The sequence below is a fragment of the Falco biarmicus genome, chromosome 12 (genome assembly GCF_023638135.1).
Source record: "Falco biarmicus isolate bFalBia1 chromosome 12, bFalBia1.pri, whole genome shotgun sequence".
Classification (NCBI taxonomy): Eukaryota; Metazoa; Chordata; class Aves; order Falconiformes; family Falconidae; genus Falco; species Falco biarmicus.
The window spans coordinates 500,638-520,853 of record NC_079299.1 but is presented as its reverse complement, the minus strand read 5'-3'; the positions used below and the strand labels follow the sequence as shown (position 1 = coordinate 520,853).

General features: G+C 57.8%; 2 protein-coding genes across 3 annotated transcripts; one reads left to right on the top strand and one right to left on the bottom strand.

The window, feature by feature from the left end:
• Positions 1–381: 381 nt before the first annotated feature.
• Positions 382–2,691, top strand: GNMT (glycine N-methyltransferase). 2 transcript variants are annotated; one of them, XM_056356726.1, is made up of 6 exons: positions 382–642; positions 762–889; positions 1,270–1,383; positions 1,882–2,024; positions 2,178–2,299; positions 2,383–2,691. In XM_056356726.1, the coding sequence occupies exons 1-6, from the start codon at positions 437–439 to the stop codon at positions 2,552–2,554; spliced, it is 885 nt and encodes a 294-aa protein (XP_056212701.1). In that variant the 5' UTR covers positions 382–436; the 3' UTR covers positions 2,555–2,691. The 2 variants fall into 2 exon arrangements, with proteins under 2 accessions (XP_056212701.1, XP_056212700.1); XM_056356725.1 differs by having other exon boundaries at positions 403–642; positions 2,157–2,299.
• A 1,323-nt stretch (positions 2,692–4,014) lies between these two features.
• On the bottom strand, positions 4,015–20,216 carry PEX6 (peroxisomal biogenesis factor 6). The gene is made up of 17 exons (XM_056356724.1): positions 19,317–20,216; positions 18,767–18,927; positions 17,962–18,045; positions 16,501–16,603; positions 16,191–16,327; positions 15,996–16,107; positions 13,100–13,308; positions 12,323–12,515; positions 11,866–11,942; positions 11,625–11,757; positions 9,037–9,242; positions 8,885–8,946; positions 8,343–8,451; positions 7,042–7,158; positions 6,327–6,404; positions 4,999–5,138; positions 4,015–4,682 (listed from the first exon to the last, which is right to left on the bottom strand). The coding sequence occupies exons 1-17, from the start codon at positions 20,175–20,177 to the stop codon at positions 4,546–4,548; spliced, it is 2,919 nt and encodes a 972-aa protein (XP_056212699.1). The 5' UTR covers positions 20,178–20,216; the 3' UTR covers positions 4,015–4,545.

Genomic DNA, 20,216 nt, shown 5'->3' with positions numbered 1-20,216 from the left:
GTACCCCAGCCCAGCTGCTGTGAGACCCCTGATGGGTTGCTGATGTGGCACCCCCAGCCCAGCGGGTGTGGGATGTATGGGGGCAGCAGCTGATGTGGGACCCCGGCCCAGCTGGCGTGAGACCCCCTAGAGAGTGATGTGGGACCCCAGCCCGGCTAGTGCGGGACTTGAGGGGGAGGGGCAGCTGATGCGGGACCCCTGATGGCCGCTGATGTGGGACCCTTGATGGGTTGCTGCTGCGGGACCCCGGGGGGCGGCCGAGCGGGCCCTGACCCGCGGGGGGCGTGGCGGGGGCGGTGATTGGCGGCGGCGCAGGGGGCTGGCGCGGCCAGGATTGGCGGGCGCCGGGGGCGGGGGGCGGGGGCGGGGCGGGGGGCGGGGCCCGGTGCAGTGGGGCCGGAGCGGGGCCGGGGCCGGGCCGGGGCCGCGCGGCGGGATGGTGGACAGCGTGTACCGGACGCGGTCGCTGGGGGTGGCGGCGGAGGGGCTGCCAGACCAGTACGCGGACGGGCGGGCGGCCCGCGTGTGGCAGCTGTACATCGGGGACACGCGGGGCCGCACGGCCGAGTACCGCAGCTGGCTCCTGGCGCTGCTCCGCCAGCACCGCTGCCGCTCCGTCCTCGACGTGGCCTGCGGCACCGGGTGAGGCCCCGCGCCCCGCGCCCGCCCGCCCCCCGGGGCCCCCCTGCCCCGCCCCGCCGCCCCCGGCCGCCCCCCTCGCCCCCCTCGCCCCCCGGCCCCGCTGACAGCCCTGTCCCCAGGGTGGACTCCATCATGCTGCTGGAGGAGGGCTTCCAGGTGACCAGCGTCGACGCCAGCGACAAGATGCTCAAGTACGCGCTGAAGGAGCGCTGGGAGCGGCGCAAGGAGGAGCCCTTCGACCGATGGGGTGCGGGGGCCGCGGGGGCCGGGAGGGGCGTGCAGACACCCACATCCCACCCTGGCGCGGGGAGAGGTCCCTGCCCCAGCCCCTCCCGGGGCCTTCGCCAGGTCCCCGGCATCTGTCCCCGGCCCCACGCGGTGCTCGGGCCCCTCGCTGGGTGCTGCCGGCTGGGTGGCCTCGCTGCAGGGACGGGCAGGGACCTGCCACTGCCGGCCGCTTGGCAAGCCCAGGCCACGGCCCTCGCCCGTCCACTGGCCCCAGGCCGGCTGCAGCACCCACAGGGGCCAAGGGAGGGCTGGGCTACGCTGGGGTGGGGGGCTGGCGCATGGCGGGGGCTGCTGAGCAGGTGGGGTGCCCCTGCCCTCACCCTCGCCCCCGTGCTGCAGTCATCGAGGAGGCCAACTGGCTCACACTGGAGAAGGACCTGGAGAAGCCGGGGGATGGGTTTGACGCGGTCATTTGCCTGGGCAACTCCTTCGCACACCTGCCTGACTTCAAAGGTGAGCTGTGGTGGGGGTGTGGGTACGTACGCACACGTAGAGACACAGCATCTTCCAGCAGGCTGAGGACGTGCCCTAACTCATGCCATAAGTGAGCAGGGCAGTTGGTTACACGCAGTGGAGCTGCTGTGTCATGCGTGTCTGCGGAGAGGCTCAGACTGTGCCCTGGTTTGTGGTGCGAGCGGGGCCACTGGGGCCGGTGGTGGTGGTGGAGCCGTGTGCGGCCGTATCACATCTCTGGCAAGGCTGGAGGCACACCCAGACTTGTGCCACAGGCCGGGCGGTGGGTTCCCCACGTGGCCTGCTCTGCCCCACTGAGGCTGAGAACGTGCCTGATCTCATACTGTGGGTGGGGCTGTGGGTTCTCCAAGCCGAGACTGGGGCGGGGGGAATGGTGGGGGCAGCTCTGGGTGTGCATGCATGTGGGCAAGATGGGGCCCTGCAGGCTGTGCCACAGAGGCTGGCCAGTGCCTGGGGACGCCATGGTTTCCTCCCCAGGGGACCAGAGTGACCACAAGTTGGCCCTGAGGAACATTGCCAGCATGGTGCGGCCCGGGGGCGTCCTGGTCATCGACCACCGCAACTACGATCACATCCTGGCCACGGGCTGCGCACCACCTGGCAAGAACATCTACTACAAGGTGGGTGGCCGGCAGACCCTGCCCCATCCCATTCCCTTCTGCCCCAGCCCCCTGGCCCGGGGGGGGCCCTGGCAGGGGCAGGGAGCAGGGCTGTGCCCAGGCTGGGGGCCACTGAGTCCCTGCGGAACACAGACATCCTCCTGTGGTCCCCAGAGTGACTTGACCAAGGACATCACCACCTCGGTGCTGCTGGTGAACAACAAAGCACACATGGTGACCCTGGACTACACGGTGCAGGTCCCCCCTGCCGAAGCAGGGGCAGCCCCAGAGCTGAGGTGAGAGGGGCTGCGGGGGTGGCTCCTGGCACGGGGTGAGCACCTGGTGCCATGCCTCACTCACCGTCGTTGCCTCCTTGCAGCAAGTTTCGGCTCTCGTACTACCCGCACCGGCTGGAGGCCTTCACAGCCCTGCTGAAAGGCGCCTTCCAGGGGAAGTGCCAGCACAGCGTTCTGGGAGACTTCCAGCCTTACACGCCAGGGCAGGCCCACGTCCCCTGCTACTTCATCCACGTAGTGAAGAAGATGGCCTGAGGGGGCCACAGAGATGGGACTGTGGTGGCCAAGAGCTGCGAGCGGCTCTGGGGACAAGTGGGGGTGCTGGGGACATCGCCGAAAGGCACCTGGGAGCCCCCTCTCCTTGATTAAGAGCACTCATGAGAGCTACTGGAGCCAGTGTGTCCGTGTGTGAGCAGGGTATGGGGCGAGGGGGTGGCCACAAGCCGCTTCAGGGCTCCTGGGGAAGGAGGTGCCCAGCCTGGGGGAGCAATGGGGTGGGTGCAGGCACCATTTCACCCGCCAGCACCTCAGCTGCAGGTGCCAGTCATGCCTGGCAGGGGGTTCCTCTTAAAGCAGAGGCAAGGGTGGGCTGGCTCCCAGATGGCTTTACATCTCTGCTGGGCCTGCTGCAGCACTGCTCGCTGCGGGGTACTGCAACTGGTTTTCTCCCTTGCACCCTCCAACCATGCGCTGACCCCATGTTTTGATACTCCTCAGCCCCATCCAGGGGTACCCACACTCCCCACCAGAGCTCCCAGGGCGGGGAAGGCTCCAGTTTACCGCTGGCGCTTTTGCTGCAGCTCCCTCCTGGCCCGCCCTGAAGAGGTGGTGGCCAGATCCAGCAGTGTGCTGCGGTCAGGGCCAGTGCTGCCTCAACACGCACAGGTGCCCGAGCTGGAGCAACAGGGCCACAGGCATGCGGCACCTGGGCCTCGTGCATGGAATGCCAGCAGCTCCTGGGGAACCGGCCTGTCGGGGGGGGGGAGCTCAGCATGGAGCTGGTCCTCAAAAGCCACCCTTGAGCTCAGGGACGCAACTGCCGCCAGTGGCCCCATGAGGGGGCGCAGGCACAGGCCCCCCAGCTTAACGGGGCTGCCCAGGAGCCACACCGGCAGCTGCGGGGAGCTGGCAGAGGCAGCTGCGCGCCACATGCGGCTCAAGTGCAGATTTATTTGGCATCTCGGCAAAGGCTGGGAAGCAAGGGACAGACGGTGGTGGTGGCAGCTGCCACAAGGCTGCAGCGGGAGGTGAGACAGGACTTCATGGTAGGAGTCTGGGCCAACTGGTGTTCAGCACAACGTAGTAGCTCTGGGCTGCTCCAGCCAAGGGTTGAGGATCTCCAAGGCTGGAGCCCACCCTCTTCCTGTGACAAGTTTTTCCCAGCGTCTGGGAATTCGGCAGCCATTCCCCTTGCTGCCACTTAGCCTGTTGCCCAGTGCCTCCAGGAAGAAACTGGGCTCCCTCTGCAGAGGGAGCTCAGCTCCCAGCTGAGCAAACCCTGCTCCCTCAGCCTCTTGTCATCCGCTCCAGGTCCAGCCACTCTGGCAGCCTTTGCCAGAGGATGGTGACCCCACTGGTTCATGGGTGCACTCCTCCCTCTACCTGCAGGACAATGGTCTCTCTGCAGCACTTAGCCTACCCGCAGGGCTCACAAGGGCCTTCCCAAGCCCACGGGCACCACCAGCAAGGAAAGATCCGAGGCCAGGCAGTGCGTATGTAGTACCAAAAGCCTGTATTTATTTGGAGAGACCACGCCGAGTCCAGGCCAGCTGCAGCAGTGGTGCCCTGCGTCCTGCTGCCCTCTGGCCAGCACCCCTTGCAGGCAGCTGACACCCCAACAAGCAACTGCTGCCAGCCCTACTCTTGCTGCCAAACTGGGTGCAGTTTGGGCCTTGCTCCCTCAAAAATGCTCTGTCACCTATGGAGATGTGCCTACATTGCCCGTAACTGTAAGACTCAGCTTCCCCCCCGCAGGGGAAGTCACCCTGATACACTCCACACAGCCACAAAGCACCCTGAGATGTGAGGGACCATCACAGAACCTCCCACGAGCCTGGCTGAGCAGAGCAGTGCTTACACGAGGCTTTGGCTTGAGAAACCGCACAACCACTTCTTCCACCCATGCCTGAAAGAAGGGGGCCCAGGAGACATCGGAGAGGAGCAGGCGGGTGCCTGTTTGTGCCTTTTCTCTCGCACCCCTTAACGCGCTGTCCCCATCACTCCAGCAGTCCCAGCCCTGCCGAGCGTTAGCAGGCAGCAAACTTCTGCTGGATGAGTCTGTACCTCAGCAGCTCCTGCTCAGAGACGGACGGCTGCAGCCTTGCAGCAGCCTGCAGGAAGTCTTCCATGGTCAGGACCAGAGCAGAGCTCTCAGTATCCAGCCCTGCATGAGAGAGGGAACAGGGAGAGCCTGAGAGCCAAGCACAAGGGCAACTGGCAAGACCCAACAGCCCCCTCTCCAGCCACTGGAGACTGGGAGGAAAACCTGTGTCCCTCACCCTGGGGCCAAGCACTGAACATGATCACAGCTGCAGACAGTGCCTGCCTGCCAGTAACCCAGAGTCCAGCCTTCAGACGGGGTCCCAAAGCAGCCAAGGCTCTGCTCACACAGCCCAGCTCCTGGTAGCAGCGACTCTCCTCCCTGCGCCTGTGCTGGGACACCCCAGCATGTGTGGGACAGGTAGGGGCCAGGCTCCTACCTTCCTCGATCCATTCCACCTTGCGTTTGACAGCACACATCATGGCATCTGAGCACAGGGAGTAGATGTCTGCTCCTGTCAGCTGAGCTGGGCATTTTTCTAGAATGGTGGTGAGATTCACAGAAGGATCCAAGTTAAACCTGCCAAGAGGAAAAACTGCAGGTGTAAAATCCACAATAAAAAGCAGACCAGGAGAGACATGGCAGCCAGCGTGACTGGGCAGGAGGAATCAGAGGCCCCATGTTTAGCTGCTTCTGGACAGTGCTCTGCATGCTAAAAAAAAAAAAAATAATAAAAAAGGGATTGGTTTGTTTATTTTTTCAACGCAGTGACTTCTCTTTGAAACATCCCCACAGCAAGGTCCTCTCTCCTGCTAAGCAGGATCAAAGGCAACTTGAAGTTCTCACTCACAGAAATTAAGCACTCCACATGCCTGGGAACAGCCGACAGCCAGGGCTGGAAAAGAACATGTTTAATTACAGACAGTATAAACCACTGTAACACCAAACCATCCCATCAGAGCCACGCTGCAGACAGTGAGCCTCCTTCAGCACGAACAACAGCATGGTGCTGGAGGGCACGACTGCCAAGCCACACGGTGTGAAAAGATGCTCACAGCCAGCCCACGCCCTGGCCTCTCCTGCTAGCTTATCGTCAAAGGCAGCAGCAATCATGGCTATCCATGACAGATTCCCTGCAGAGGCAGAGTCACAGCTGCTCACCCAGCTGTGGTGGGTGGTACCTCTGCACCTCAGTTGCAGGGCTTGCTTTTCTGCCTCCAAAGACAGTTCAGGAGCCGGGGAAGCAGCCAAACCCTGCTGCTTGGTGATCCCACGCAACCAGCATTCGGACAGACACACAGAACACAGGCTGGACACCCCTCAGCATCATAAGAGGAGGGGCAGTGAGACGAATGGAGCTGCCTTCACCTTCAGACCTGCAAACAGCAGATGTGCAGGGGAACTCCTGCAGGAAGCAAACAGGAACTTCCTGCTATGTTGCTGCCCTGCAGTCTCATCACACTGTTAGGATCCAGCTGAGCTCCTCAAAAAAAGCATGTGGTATGGGGACTGGAGAACTCTGCCAACGCTTCTGCCTGGACAGCCAGCTGAGCTGCTCCCATCTTGTAGGAAAACCAGCCTCCAGCTGGAAGTTGATGGAAGTTGCCCATCCTCTTCCCCTATCTGCTGGCTGTGGCTCAGTGACTCAGGTGCTCCCCAGGGCCCAGACATGAAGCCAAGCTGGAGCACGCTATGCATCAACCCCAGGAAGGCTGTGACCCACTGGGTGGTGGCAGAAGGCTACTGTGAGAGCACAGGGTCACTCACTTCCTGGTGACGGCGCTCAGCACCTGCAGCTGCGACTCCCGGTCTTCATTTATGCCCACATAGACCAGCTTGTCAAACCTGTCAGCAGAGAGAAGAGACAGTGGAGAACAGGCCAAGACAAACCTGTCACTGGTGCTCAGCCCTGTGCACCAGAGACTGAAGAGTGGCCCTAGGGCAGCTCCTTTTGCTTCCGAGTTCGTGGATGATACAAAGCTTGAGGGGGCGAAGCAGTCAGTGCAGTGGAGGGCAGGGCTGCCCTTCAGAGGGACCAGGGCAGGCAGGAGAAATACACCGACAGGAACCACGTGAGGTGCAGCAGCAGATACGAAGCCCTGCCCCAGGATGGGCAAGCTGCAGGCATGAGGACAGGCTGGGGGGCAGCTCTGAGGAACGTGCCCTGCTCTGAGGAACGTGCCCTGGGAGGCAAATTCTTCCCAACGGTTTGGTGCCACAGCAGGTCCCTTATTACCCTGCTGCACGGCTGGGGAGATAACCAGAGCGGCAGGGGATAACAAGCAGTGGCATCTTGAGCTGCTGCTACAGCCATAGGCACCGGCCTCCTCTTGGCTTCCTACTGCCCCCACAAGCCAGAGCCAGGGGGCTCTAGGAAATGTCTCTGTGCAGAGAACACGCTGAGGGCACAGTCAAGCTCATCACTGCCTGGGGGAGCTCGGGGGAACAACCCTGCAGGGAGGCAGGGCAGGATGCGACATACCTGCCCGGCCGGAGCAGAGCCAGGTCCAGGAGGTCAGGCCTGTTCGTAGCTCCGATGACAAACACCTCTCTGGTGGAATGAAGGCCATCAAGCTCAGCCAGGAGCTGTGAGACAACTCTGCGGGGAGTAAGACAGGACACTCACAACTAGGCCTTGGCAACTCACCCACTGCCACCCTCAGCTGCCAAACAAAAAGAGGAACCAGCAAGGCCACTGCCAGGTCCGTGTCTTGGGCTCCAGCTCACATTTCTCTTCCCTGAAGAGCCATCCAGCTCCTCCAGTTGAGCACAGCCAGTGAGCGCCTGAGCTCACTGCAAAGCAAGCGCAAACCCCCGGTACCAAGACAGCCCTTCGGGCCCGTGCCTGGCTCTAATGCGTTCAGGGCGGGCACACATGCTTATACTATCAGACAGCGGCAACACAGACCAAACACAGGCAGGCACGCAGGGCTGCAGCTCAGGTTCCCCACTCAGACACGCTGACTGGTCCCAACTCTCCCCGCTGTGTGGTTCTGCCCAGCAGGTTTTGCTGCCAGAATGCCCTGACCGGCCGTGCCAGGCCAGTGACACCACCAAACAGTCCTCAGGGCTGCGCACAGCATGTGTTGCAGATCTAGTCTGTGGCCACATGGCTTAGGCTGGTCTGGCAGCACAGTACGGCACAGACCTTCTGGAATGGCGGTATCTCTACCAGGTTCTGGGATCACCTGAGGTGACCAATGGGCACCATACCCAGCCCCTTCCAGAGCTGCTGGTTTGGGGTTGTGAAGATGGATGCCAGGGGCCCACGGTGTCATTGGAAAACTCTGCAAAATCCCTCATGGATGGAGAGGAACATTGGATGAGGACCATCAGCTCAGCAGAGGAGGCCTGGGGGAAATAACCTTGTTTCTGGGTAATTCCAAGCTGTACAGACTTTGCTTCTACAAGAGGCAGCTGAAAGGTTTCCCACCGCAGGGACACAGCAGCTAATGGGAGGAGCGCACAGTAGGGGTGTGAAGGATGACCTTGGAGAGGCCAAAGGGAGCAGCTGGCAGCCACAGAAGCAGCTGGAGGAGACTCTGTCTTAACCAAATGTTTGCACAACAAGCTTGGGCAATCGGGAATCTGCAGCAATGCAAACAGCAGTACTAATGTCCAGCGAGAGTGGACAGGCCATGCAGAGGAGCTGAAGGGAGCAGGGAGGGAAAAAGTAGAGAAAGATAGCTCAGATGGACTCTGCCTTGCAGGGCAATCCCATACATCCCCCTCCCATCTGCGGTGGGTACGCTGCTCTCCCATGAACACACAATACTCACTCACCTGTCCATGACACCCCCCGAATCTCCACTCCGCCCACGACTGGGGGCCAGGGAATCCAGCTCATCGAAGAAGATAATGCAGGGTGCAGCTGCCTTTGCTCTGGCAAACACTGGAAGGAGACAGCACAAAAGATGAGAAAGACCTGGCGGAGCAGTCAACAGCAACAGGACCCACTGTATCACCAGCAGGGAAGAGCTGCGGATAGAAACCAGCAGCTCACTGCCTCACCACCACCAACTTGCTCCTGCCCAAGGGGCTCAGTAGCAGTGGGGACAGGCAGCACCCAGCACAATGGGCCCTGAGGCTCAGCTGTGTCTCTGAGGGGCTATTGTCCCATCAGGAAAACCAGGGATAAGAGTGACAGGAGGGGAAGCTGCAGCACAGCAGGGAACAGACTGGGCATCGGAGACAGCTGGGTTCATGCCCTCACTGGCAGGTGTGGGTGGGAGTTGGGAAGAGGGGTTTAAGCACCACTTCTTTCCCTCCAGCACCACAGAAAAGCCCCATCTTCCCACATGCAGGAGCAGGATGCATCTCCTCACCATTACGCACGTTCTCCTCACTTTGCCCAATGTACATGTTGATAAGCTCTGGCCCTTTCACACTGTGGGGCAGGGAGAAGGAGCCAGTTAGAGGATGCCCATCTGCTGCCAGGATAATGTCAGTCCCATTACATGACCCCCCCACTCTTCACCTAAGGAATGTCATGGCACATGTGGTTGCCACGGCTTTTGCCAGCAAGGTCTTCCCTGTCCCTGGAGGCCCATACAACAGCAGACCAGAGCGGCACAGACCCAGTGACAACAGCTCCGGGTGCTCCAAGGGCAATTGGATAGTGTCCAGGATCTCTTTCTTTGCCTCCTGGAGCCCACCAACATCCTGCCAGGACACAGAGGGGATCTGCCAAGAGAGGAAGAATCCCCATCAGCACTTCTTCCTGAGTCCCGAGCACACCTTGGCAGCGCTTGCTCCAGTCATCAGTCCCTTGTGCTGTCAGCTGTGTCTGGCTATGCAGCAAGTCAGCACCACGCTGCACAGCCCAGCCACCCCAGTTGTGGGATCACCCAGCATCCACATTTCCCCTCTCCTGAGCTTTGTAACGGGGAAAATAAACTCCATGTGTCCCCAGGCAAGCTGCACTCACAGCATGCCACCTTGTCTCCAATCCTTCATTGCACCTCGTATCAGCAAAAATACCCTGGGAAAGTATCTGCCAGGGTTGCCTGCAGCTCTGCGGCGAGAGAGACCTGCTGTACGCAGCCCTTGGGATGCATGAGGGAAGGCAAGGGGAGGCAGCGGGAAGAAAAGAAAAAGAAACACAGACCCAGGGCACCTTCTGTCCCAGGGCAGTGAGGCTGTGCAAGGGCTTCACACCAGAGCAACAAAACCTGGCCTACTAGGACCTCTGTCACGTGAAGGATGCGAGAGAGACATCCTGGAGGACACTGTAAAGAAAACCAGCTGCTTTCGAAAAGGGGGATGCAAGAACAAAGTCCATGGATGCTTACACGAAATAGATAGGGATGGGGTCAACTGCAAACATGCAAAGGATCACTGCAAAAAGAGGAAAGGCAGCAAACTTGAGAAGGGTGAACTGTGCCGCTTTATGCTGAGCAAAACAATTTTGGAGGATGCTTCTGCTCAGCTCACAGCTTTAGAAATAACAGGAATGCCACAGTCTGCATGACGGATCCTCCTGAGCGCCAAAGCAGCTCTCCTGGGAGTGCACAGGGAAAGCAAAGCCCCAGAACACTTCCCCCCAGCTGCTGGCTGGCTGCAGAACAGGTGTCAGCACAAACCACGAGTTTAAAAATAGGCTAGAGCAAAATTCTTTCCCCCTCAGACAATTTAGCTCTCCTGCCTTTGCCACTTGAGATGATGTTATCTGATGCTATTTCTGCAGCTGTCCAAGCAAGTCCACCACCAGGAAAATCAGGTCAGACAAGAGAAGGATTTCCAGAAAAAAAGGCTTTTAAAGCAAAAGGCCACAGGCCCTCCTTCTTCAGTGCCAATGAATGGAAGAGTTGCCCTCTTCTCTGCACTCTTGCTTATACTGCCTCACTAGAAAAAGCCCTACAGACACTAGCACAGGAGCTGGAAAACTGCAGCAGGGTTGTTTTCAGGGGGGAACACTGTAAGTCTAGGACATGTTGCAGACACTGCTAGTAACTGGAGGTTTGAAATTAGTTCTTTCTAGGAGGCTCAGGCTACAACTGCAAAGAAATGCGTGACTAGCCATAACATGTAAGCACAGAATTTAAAGTTATGTGTGTTGAGAGTATTCAGGTTTGCTAATGGGCTTTCTGAACTGCAGCCAATTACTGAGAAATTGATAAAGGACTGTAAAATGCAAACAAAATTAGCTCCCATTCACACCACTCACTGCCGAGCATGCTCTGTGGTTACTATTCATCTTACAGCAAACTTGGCAAACGTGCCTCAGAGCAGAGCTCATTTCAGTCTCTAGTACATTTATGAATGAAGTCCTGGAGGAGCTCCTGGGTGATGACGCCAGCAAAGCGTCATCCTGCTAGGGCAGGACTGCAAGCGGGCAGCTGGGGAAAGCACCAGAGTAACTGCTCGGAGGCCAGCATTTCCTGCCCTGTGCCGAGCTCTGTCATTCGCACCCAAAGGCAGCGAGAAAAGGCTCCGATCACCTCACTTGGTCCTAACACCACGTTACCCAGCAAAAGCAGTCACCCCAAATGCTGTTTCCAGGGGTGACAAGCTGCCAGAGGCAGATCACGCCCCTCCCAAGAAGCTGAGTCTGCTGGCTTTCTCTGATACTCCATGCCCCTTTCCCTGAAGAACGCCCAAGCTCTTCAAGCTGCCCAGCTGTCAGAAAAACCAGTGCTGGCTCCAGCAGTATCCAAGGCCAGGGATCAAGTACAAGGCTTCTCACACATGAGGGGAAACTCTCCCGCACCAGTTTGTGCCCCAGCCTCTCTGTTCCCATATCCCATACGGCTAGAGAGAGCTCAGCAGGGCAGCCAGCCTGCAGTTGCCTTTGTCCCTCGAAAGGCTGAGCTGCACAGCTGGCACCCCCACGGCACTAGCCAGCTGAGCTCTCCAAATAGAGCAGCAAGGGCTTCCCTCACCAAATTCAAAGCCAAGAGGGTGAAAAGTGCTAGTGGGGGGAAAGTAAGAGGACTGTGTGGAAGGACACAGCGGGAAGTGATGTGCCAAAGCACAGCCCCCCCCATGTGGCAAGGTCCGAGAGAGGTATCTTGAGCCGCACAGCTCTGGAGAGCCAACCACCCTTCCCCTGCCCCAGCATCCTACCTTCGGGGCTCCCACTGCCTGTGAATGGGTGCTGTGCAGCTGGTCCAGCGCAACACTAAAATCCTCCTCAAGCACTGGGAACCCAGCAGTGCAAAAATCTCTCTCCACTTCCTCACTCAGTCCACCTGGGAAACTGGGAAAGGAAGAGAAGGGAAGGACTCAGGCTCTGCCCCACTCCCAGCATTACCAGGCTGGCTGCAGCCCCTGCCCACCCCACCTCCTGCCCTGTTGCCTGTGCTACCTCGAGGTCTGGATGCGGGTGCAAGCCGCCCGGCTGCTGTGGGATAACAAGGCACAGAAATCTCCCAGCACAAAACCCTGTGAATGCGGAAACAAACAGCATCAGTTCAGTCCCTGAACACAGCTCCAGCTAGGTCATAAAAGGTGTATGGGGAAAAATTCCTTGCAGAGCTGTTCTTTGCACATCTGTGCCCTGGTTGAAGGCTTTAGCTTCTTTTTTTTTTCTATTGGCTCTGTCTTCCAGCAGAGCTAAGCATCAGCCAATGCCTCTGCAAAAGCTGTGCAGTCCTTAGGCACTAGAAACCTGCAGTTAAAGCTGACATCTGAGGACCAGGGTCAACCACTGAAGAAGTGGACTGGGCTGTGGGAATTGCTCCCTTTCTCCATGGCCAGGTGGAGGAGGCTGGCCCAGCACTCCCAGCCAGCCCATCTCCACATGCTGCTGTGGTTTCACTCACTGCAGTCCTGCGGGCCAGCTTGGATAGGCTCACTTCTTTGCCCAGAGGCATACTGGCTGTCAGCATGCTCAGCATCAACCTCCTCTGCTCTTCTGACAGGGCTTCCATTTTCACTTCGTGAAGGAAAGCAGTCTGCACATCTGTAGGAACATCCTGGGGCTTGCAGGTTGTGCCGATCACTAGGACAGGGCAGCTGTTGAGAAAAGCGGGACAGTGCATGGTCTCAGCTCTATGGAAACTCCCCTCTTACACTGCCATCACTAACAAGTTGCTCCCCAACAGCTAGCCTTTCCTCCAAGAAACACACAGATACTGGCCAAGGTGTCTTGCAGCCACACACCTCCACCTTGCCACTGAACTGCTTTCGGTGCTCTGTGTCGAAGTCAAGAGCCTTCAAGTCACATCTTCACTTGATAACTCCCTTCTGCACCCTGCTACCAGTCATCAGCCTCAAGATCCTCCTGGGCCCCCAGCTCCCTTGCAGGGTTGCTGTGACCTTTGGTGTGCCTCACAGCAAACATGATGGGTTTGTGCATCTGAACAACTCAGAAACCAGCTTCAGACAACAAACCTCCATGACAACCTCTGCCACTAAGCTGAAAGAACAAGGGTCCTCTGAAGTAAACAAAGCAAAACTGGGAAAGAGTCCACCAGATTAAAAATAAAACCAGGCACATTAACAATCAGTCACCTTGATGTAACAGTGACTGCTGCCCTAGGAATGCCAGAAGCAAACCATCACCTTGGATGCCTACAGAAAACCTGCTGGGTCCATACCTCAGTGCTGGGTCTCTGTCCAGGAGCAGCTGTCTCAGAGTAGTGGTGACCCTGGCATCCTCTACTAGCCTGTCCCGGTCTTTGCCAAGCACCTCAATGTCTTTCAGCAGAAGCACGCATGGATGATACTGCTGGGCCTGGGCGAAGGCCATCTGTACTTTCTCCTCTGTGGCTCCACTGGTGTCACTGCACAAACTAACGCAATCAACCTGCGAGACAGACCACACAACACACAGTCTGTGGTGGTTGCAACACGCACAGCTGGGGGGATCTAGGACAACGTTCACTTCCACAAAGCTTTCCAAGGACAATTCACAGCTGGAAGGAGATATAAGTGGATGTTTCCCAGAGACACATTCAGGACATATTCAAAATAGACACATTCAGGACTCTCCAACGTGGAAAAATGGCTGTTTCTTGCTTCTCTACAGGAGGTGAGGGGCGCAGGAGGGTCTAGTCTGACAAAGGTGAGGCCAACGGACCAGAGAAATCGATACAGCATGTGTCACGGCTCAGCAACCTAAGCTGGAAGGGATGGAGGAGTCATGGAAGTGGCCAAGACAGGGAGAACAGTGTCTCAGTGCAACAGTGCAAAGAGCAGAGGGGGAGGCTCAGGAAACTGTTCAACCCAGTGCTGCACAGGCTCAAAGTGCAGGAGGAAGGTAGAAGGTATGGGGCGGGGCGGGGGGGAAGTTAGGGGTGGCTAGAGGCCCAGACACTGTTTACAAAGCAAACAAGTCATCCAAAAGGGAGAGGTGACTGGTGAGCCTTGAACAGCAGCTTGAACACTGCTGGAAATGGGCAGTGCTGCCTCCTGCTGCTGCGAGGTCACATAGGGAGAGCCAAACCATCACTGGGATTCCCTGGGCCTCATTCTTGCAAAGGGTAGCCTGGAGCAGGGAGAATGTCTCAAGAGTTGATGTAAAGGGTAAGGATGGGGAAGCAGAGCAGAGGAACTCCTGTGCTCTGTGTACTACAGAAAAAAACCCAGGAGTTGTGGTTCTGGCAGGCACAGCCAAACGGCAGCAGTATCTGTATGCAAGTACAGAAGGGCAGAGAGAAAAGATAAAAAACTGCTGATCGTCAAGTGCTGGAGATTACGGTACGGAAGATACACTGTGTCCTGGTAGAAAAGCAGGCAGAACAGCCAGAGGAAGGGAAGAGAAGGTGCAACAGTAACATAAGCACGGCACTAAGTGAGAAAAGGAGGGTGTAAGAGCTGGCATAGGAGAAAAAGCAAATACCTCCGGCTTCAGTAGTAAGAGCGTTAGTCTTAAAAAGCAGCACTCAAACTAAAACGAGAGCTGCAGCTTTGCGCATCACACTAGAACCTGAGGCCACCTGCCAGGACGTGGCAGAGCCACAGTGCACCCAAACATATCCTGTACATGGATCTGAAGATGCTGTGAAGTCTCTGCAATCTTGTACTGGATCCCCAGAGCTAAGGCACATCTGCAGAAGAGTAAGAGCTCAGCACCACTAAGGATCATGTCCAAATGAGCTGCACAGCAGCTGCTCAAGGCTCTATCCACCTCCCCCACTGACCCACTGTTACGGTTTTACTTGGCTAGAAAAGAACAGTTAAAAGAGACTGATGTCAACTTAGCAGGACCCAACTTCTAAACAGAAGAAAACCCACATATCCAAAATGCTTAGCTTCTTTTCTACAAGTTTACTCTAAAAATATCCACAAAAAAAGAGCAAGCCTACATTTTCCTTCCACAAAAAGGAACCTTCTGTCTCTCTTCATCTTCCTTCTTCCAAGTCTTTCCGTTTCAGAAACCCTCTGGAAGTCATCCCAGATTGTGCCAACTCTAACCTTCACTCTAACCTCCTACAGGCTGGTGCCCCTTGAAGAATGCCTCTTGTTTTCAGCAACTGCCCTTTCCCTGCTGTTCATCTGTTTTGTCTTCCATTTACTTTTCTCAAGCCCATTCCAATACAGTCTGCACAGTGGCCTCACGGTGTGGCATGGCATCCCTCATTCACCTCCACAGCAGGTGTAACACTTCCTTACCTTGGCTGATTCTTTCTAAAGAAACATTGTTTTGATGTTGCTCCCCTTTCAGGAGCCAAGCACTGCTATGGAAGATCTGGGGGCTTTTTTGCTCTTGGGAGGGTGGTGAATGTGAACACAGTTACAGGGCAGCTCTTCTACAGGCCGTGAGATATTGAACCAGATCTGGCACACATACTGTTATCAAACCCAGGGCTGCGTTTCTTTTCTAGGCCCCTCACCCAGCTGGAAAAGATCTCAGCATCATCTCTGCCTCACTTTCTAACATGCCTTTTGCCTAGCCTATGCAGGGGCAACTGAAAACGCCCATTGCCACCACAGTTCTTGCCTTCATCACCCCTTTTCAGTTACTGCCAAGCTCTGTGGTATAGCATCAACTCAATGCCCTATCAACTGACAGCAAGTCAGTCTGATAAAATACCACCATGTATTGCAGGTATTGGTAAAGTTCAGCAGGATGACAGCAATAATAGCAAGAATCAGTAAAGAAAGGTACAAATGCACACACACCCCTGGGCCAAGAGATCTCTAAATTACTGATTACAGAGCAGTGGAGAGTACATGCCAGAGGAAACATCTCTTCATGCTTGTGCTCCTGACCATCTGCTACCAGCCAGTTTCAGACATGGGGCTAGATGGACCTTTAGGCTGATCCAAACGGTTGCTCTGAGGTTCAGCCCACCAGCAGTCATAATCCACAGCAGAGCTAAGCTCAGCATACTCGCACTCCTTTTTTCTGCACATGCGCATGGGAGCAGCTTCTGGGTAGGCTCGTGTCACAGTTGCAGCAGGGGTGTGGGTATGGCTACCTTAAAGAACATCTCCATAATTCTTTCTATGTTATAAATCTGCCAATCAACTGACCGCAGAAGGAATTACCTTGAAAAGGTGGAGGTTGAGGCAGCTGCACACAGCTCTGACAACCACCAGCTTCCCACTGCCACTTGGCCCTGAGAGGAGTATGCTGCCGGCCCCGCTCAGTGCACCTGCCCTGTAACACAGAGGCAGTTCTTCCACTGACTGGGGAGCAGGGTTCCAGCTCGCCTCGGCTTGCTAGAAGGAATTCTGGCTCACCGACTGGTCAGGTGAGGCCGAAGAGCTTCACAGAGCTGCTTCACGACATCAGAAAGTCCAGCAGGAGACAAACTGCTCCAGAACTCATGGCTGTTATAGGCTGGGGCAGATGGAACGGTGCTGTTTGTTGAACCCACCTGTGAGGAAAGGAAAAATAGAGCTCTGTGGAACACCACCTGAGAAAAGACAGGTACCAAGTGTCAAAGTCTGTCCTGAAATGCCAGGCCTCCACAGGCCCCTTCGTCACCCACAGCACAACCTCAGCCTTGGATCTCATGTACACCCTCCCTGCTCTCCATTGAGACCTTACCAGATAGAGAGAGGTGTTCTGGGTGTCCACCAGATAACCCTCCGACTGCTCGCCTTCCACCATGCCTAAAACCTTCCTCACTTTGAAGTAAAGCTCTGGCCACCTAAGGGAAAAAACAAGCAGTCTAAATTGCTGCATCAAGATCTTGGAAGGCAGGAACACCACAGTTGTCAACAAAACAACAGCTGAATGGCACAGGTAAGCAGAGATACTCTTGCCCTCTCCCAGGCCCCACATGGATCCTTTATGGATCCTGCTCTGCTGTCTGGCCAGGCAGACCAACAGGACTGTCAACAGTTACAGCTTCTGCTAGTGGCTTCAGTTTGCAAGACTGCAGCTGTACTAACCTTATTTCACCTATCCAGGAGCTCAAGCCATTCCTTTTTGTGCCATTGCTTCTCTCACAACAACTCCGCAGAGATTCACCTGCAGTGTGTAAAATCTTACGGCACAGAGTCCTCTAAGCTGCAGACAAGCACTCACCCAAAAACCACAAGGGCCTTACAAGCACCCTGCCCTGAACATCCCACAGGAAAAACACATCCACATTGATATCCCACTGGACAGATTAAGGGATCTGCAGAGGTTTCCTCCAGGATTTTCTCCACCCTGAGTAATTCTATCACTTGCACCCCAACACAGTTCCAAGCTCTTTAGGTCCCATGAACTCTGCTATCTTCTCTGGCTTGCCCCATGGCTAATATGTAACAGAAGCTTCCACAACAGAAGACTTGTGCTTCCTGCCTCCCTCTGAGGAACAGCCTAGAAAATGCTCATCACAGCAGTGCTATAAAACTACTGAATTTTAAAATACATAGCGGAGCTGGGTAGTGTTACAACATGTCACTGGTACAGCCCAGATGAATGATTCAAGGCAATTATTCACAGAACATGCATCAGTTACCCAAGGCAGCCCCCTTTCTGACACAGATGAAGCATTTACATTGCCACCAGCCAAAACCCACCGAAAGCACCCCTATCCTGACAGAGTGCTGACTTGCACTTAGCACTGAACTGTTTCAAAGCCATATGAGCAAAACCAAGAAAGGCAGAATTGGCAGCCAAACAGAAAGTTATCCTAAGGTGAACTGTAAGAGGTTATATTCACACTTTGTTGTCTGTCACCCGTTTACAAGCCCAGCTTCCACTTTGCTTTCTTTATGTAGCACTGGCTGTCCTCGAGTGACCCCTTCCTCTTTAGTCTTTTTCCTCATCAGTTTCTCTCTTTTTCCTTCCTTCCCTCCATGACTATTCAAATGAGCTAAGGGAGGCCTCCCTCTTAGCTGCAGCCTTCCATAATCCAACAAAAGCATTTCCCTCTTCCCCCTAAAGAAAGAGGCAGATAAACTCTGAAATCCAGGGACAGATCAGAATGGAACGAACTGTCTCATTTCAAGAGAGTTGGTGTCAGAAAAGTATCTTCTCTCTTGCAGTACCGGTGTCACAGAGGTTGCCACCTACCTTAGGAATTTGTCTGCATTTACTTCTAAAAACTCGGCATATCCAAATGTTGGAACACACAGGATGTCTCCCTCCTGGACAAGCCTACAAAAAAAAAAAAAAAAAAGCAGGGAGTTTCAGCAGTGACAGAGAGTAAATCCTGGTTGTGTGTTTTCCCTGCCCCATATCACAACTGTTTTTACAGAAAATAATGCAGCTATTCGTACCAACTCATTCCTTTCCTGTAAATAAAACTATAAATAGCCACTGAAAGTTTAAGCACACACTGGGTACGAGTAGGTGCATCCAGACTATTAAGAGGAACCTTTTGGGAAGGGTACAGAAGATGAGTGCCATTTAAGAGTGCCTCTTCCAGACAAAATAGCCTCCTTATCCCCGGAACAGGTGAGTATAATTCCAGCAGAAAGCCTCAGCAGCAGGATGAAAGAGGCTTGGGGGCAGGTGTTGTGCGGGAGGATGGCAACACATCCCGTCTCCCGATTACTCCATTCGAGGCTGAAAAGCAGGGTTACAAACGTGCCCCAGAACGGAGGTTTGCGGGCAGCACCTGGGAGCCCACAGTCCTCAGCCAGAGGCAGATCCACTTTGTGGTAGATCATGAGGAAGGAGACTTGAAGACAACTCTGGAAGGACAGGACAGGAGGCGCCGTGTGCCAGCGAAGCATGCCCACGAGGAGATAGCACAAGGGGACACCGTCAGCCTACTAAGCATCCACAGCGAGGTGCTGAGGGGGTGCGCCAGCAGCATGCCTCGGGCCTGGCACCACCAGCGCACCCCAGGGCCCCACAACACTGGGCAGCTCACCGCGGCGTCTCAAAGTGCTTGGAGAGGACACCATCGTAGCCCCCTCGGGTGCTGTAGGCTGGCGAGCGGACCATTTCCAGGCACAGCTCCTTGGCGAAGGGTGGCACGGCCAGCACGGAGTGGCTGCCCTTCCCATCCGCTGCCCCGGCCCTTTCGTACCTCTGTGGGGGGAGAGGGCCCAGCGTCACGCTCCACCAGACTGGCCCCTGGCCCCCAGCCCCCCGGCCCCGGCTCACCCCGGCCCCCAAGGCCCAACTCACCTTGGCCCCAGCCCACCACGGCCTGGCCCCGGCCCCAGCCCCCAGGCTCTCAGCTCACCCCGGCCCTCAGCCCCCAGCCCCCCAGGCACAGCTCACCCCGGCCCAACCCCGACCCCAGCTCCCGAGCCCCCAGCCTGGCTAGACCGCCGGCCTCCCGGCCCCAGCCCCCGGCCCCGGCTCACCGCCCCCCGGGCCCGGCCCACCTCGCCCCCCGCCCCCCACCCACGGGCCCGGCTCACCCCGGCCCCCAGCCCCCTGGGCCCACCCCAAGCCCCCCGGCCCCGGCTCACCCGCAGGCGGAGGAGCGCAGCAGCGGCGGGGTCGCAGCCTAGGTTGAAGGCCAGGGCGGGGGCCAGCAGGGCGGCGCCGTCGGGCAGGCCGCGGCGGGCGGCCCGCGGGAACTCCCAGGCGGGCGGGCGGGCCAGCAACGCCGCCAGGTGCTCGCGGTCAGCCCCCTCGGCGCCCACCCGCACCCACTCCCCCTGGAACAGCCCCACCGCCAGCAGCCCCCGCCGGCTCACCCACACCTCCGCCCCGCCGCCCGGCCCGCCGCCGGGAACCGCCCGCAGCCGCGGGGCCGCCGCCGCCTCCCGCCCGGGCCCGGCGGCGGCGAAGCGGGAGACGAGGGGCGGCGCGGCGGGGCGCCGACAGGGGGCGCCGGCGGGCGGCGGGGGGGCGAGCGCCGTGCGCGTGCCGCTACCCAGCAGCCCCTGCAGCGCGGGCCGCGCCTCCAGCACCAGCGGGCCCGGGCCTGGGCCCGGCCCCGGCAGCGCCTCGCCCCGCCGCGCCAGCACCGCGCCGCCCGCCGGCCTCGCCGCCCGCCCCGCCGAGCCCAGCAGCACCCAGGCCAGGGCCGGCGGGCGGCGCACGGGCCATACGGCCACCCGCCGGCCGGCCGCCAGCCCCAGACGCCGCAGCAGCGCCCCGCGCAGCCACAGCTCCGCTCCCCGCCGCCCGCCGCCCTCCAGCGCCACGGCGCTCAGCAGCACGGCCTGCGCCCCGCCGCGCCCCGCCGGCCGCACCGCCAGCACCAGCCCGCCGCCCCGCCCGCGCAGCGCCGCGCACAGCGGCGGCGGCGCCAGTAGCAGCGCGGTGCCGGGCGCTAGCTCCGCCGGCGGGGCGTCCAGCGGCCGCAGCACCGCCACCGCCATGGGGCCGCGGGGGCGGGCCCGCCCGCCACCGCTGAGGGG

Excerpts from the sequence above, each read along its gene's own strand:
- GNMT (XM_056356725.1), top strand. The coding sequence starts at position 437 with ATGGTGGACAGCGTGTACCGGACGCGGTCGCTGGGGGTGGCGGCGGAG. Across the intron at positions 1,384-1,881 it reads ACACCTGCCTGACTTCAAAG|GGGACCAGAGTGACCACAAG; the intron begins GTGAGCTGTGGT and ends TTTCCTCCCCAG. Across the intron at positions 2,300-2,382 it reads GGGGCAGCCCCAGAGCTGAG|CAAGTTTCGGCTCTCGTACT; the intron begins GTGAGAGGGGCT and ends GCCTCCTTGCAG.
- PEX6 (XM_056356724.1), bottom strand. The coding sequence starts at position 20,177 with ATGGCGGTGGCGGTGCTGCGGCCGCTGGACGCCCCGCCGGCGGAGCTA. Across the intron at positions 12,516-13,099 it reads GACAGAGACCCAGCACTGAG|CTGCCCTGTCCTAGTGATCG; the intron begins GTATGGACCCAG and ends TTTTCTCAACAG. Across the intron at positions 9,243-11,624 it reads AGGCAGTGGGAGCCCCGAAG|ATCCCCTCTGTGTCCTGGCA; the intron begins GTAGGATGCTGG and ends CTCTCTTGGCAG.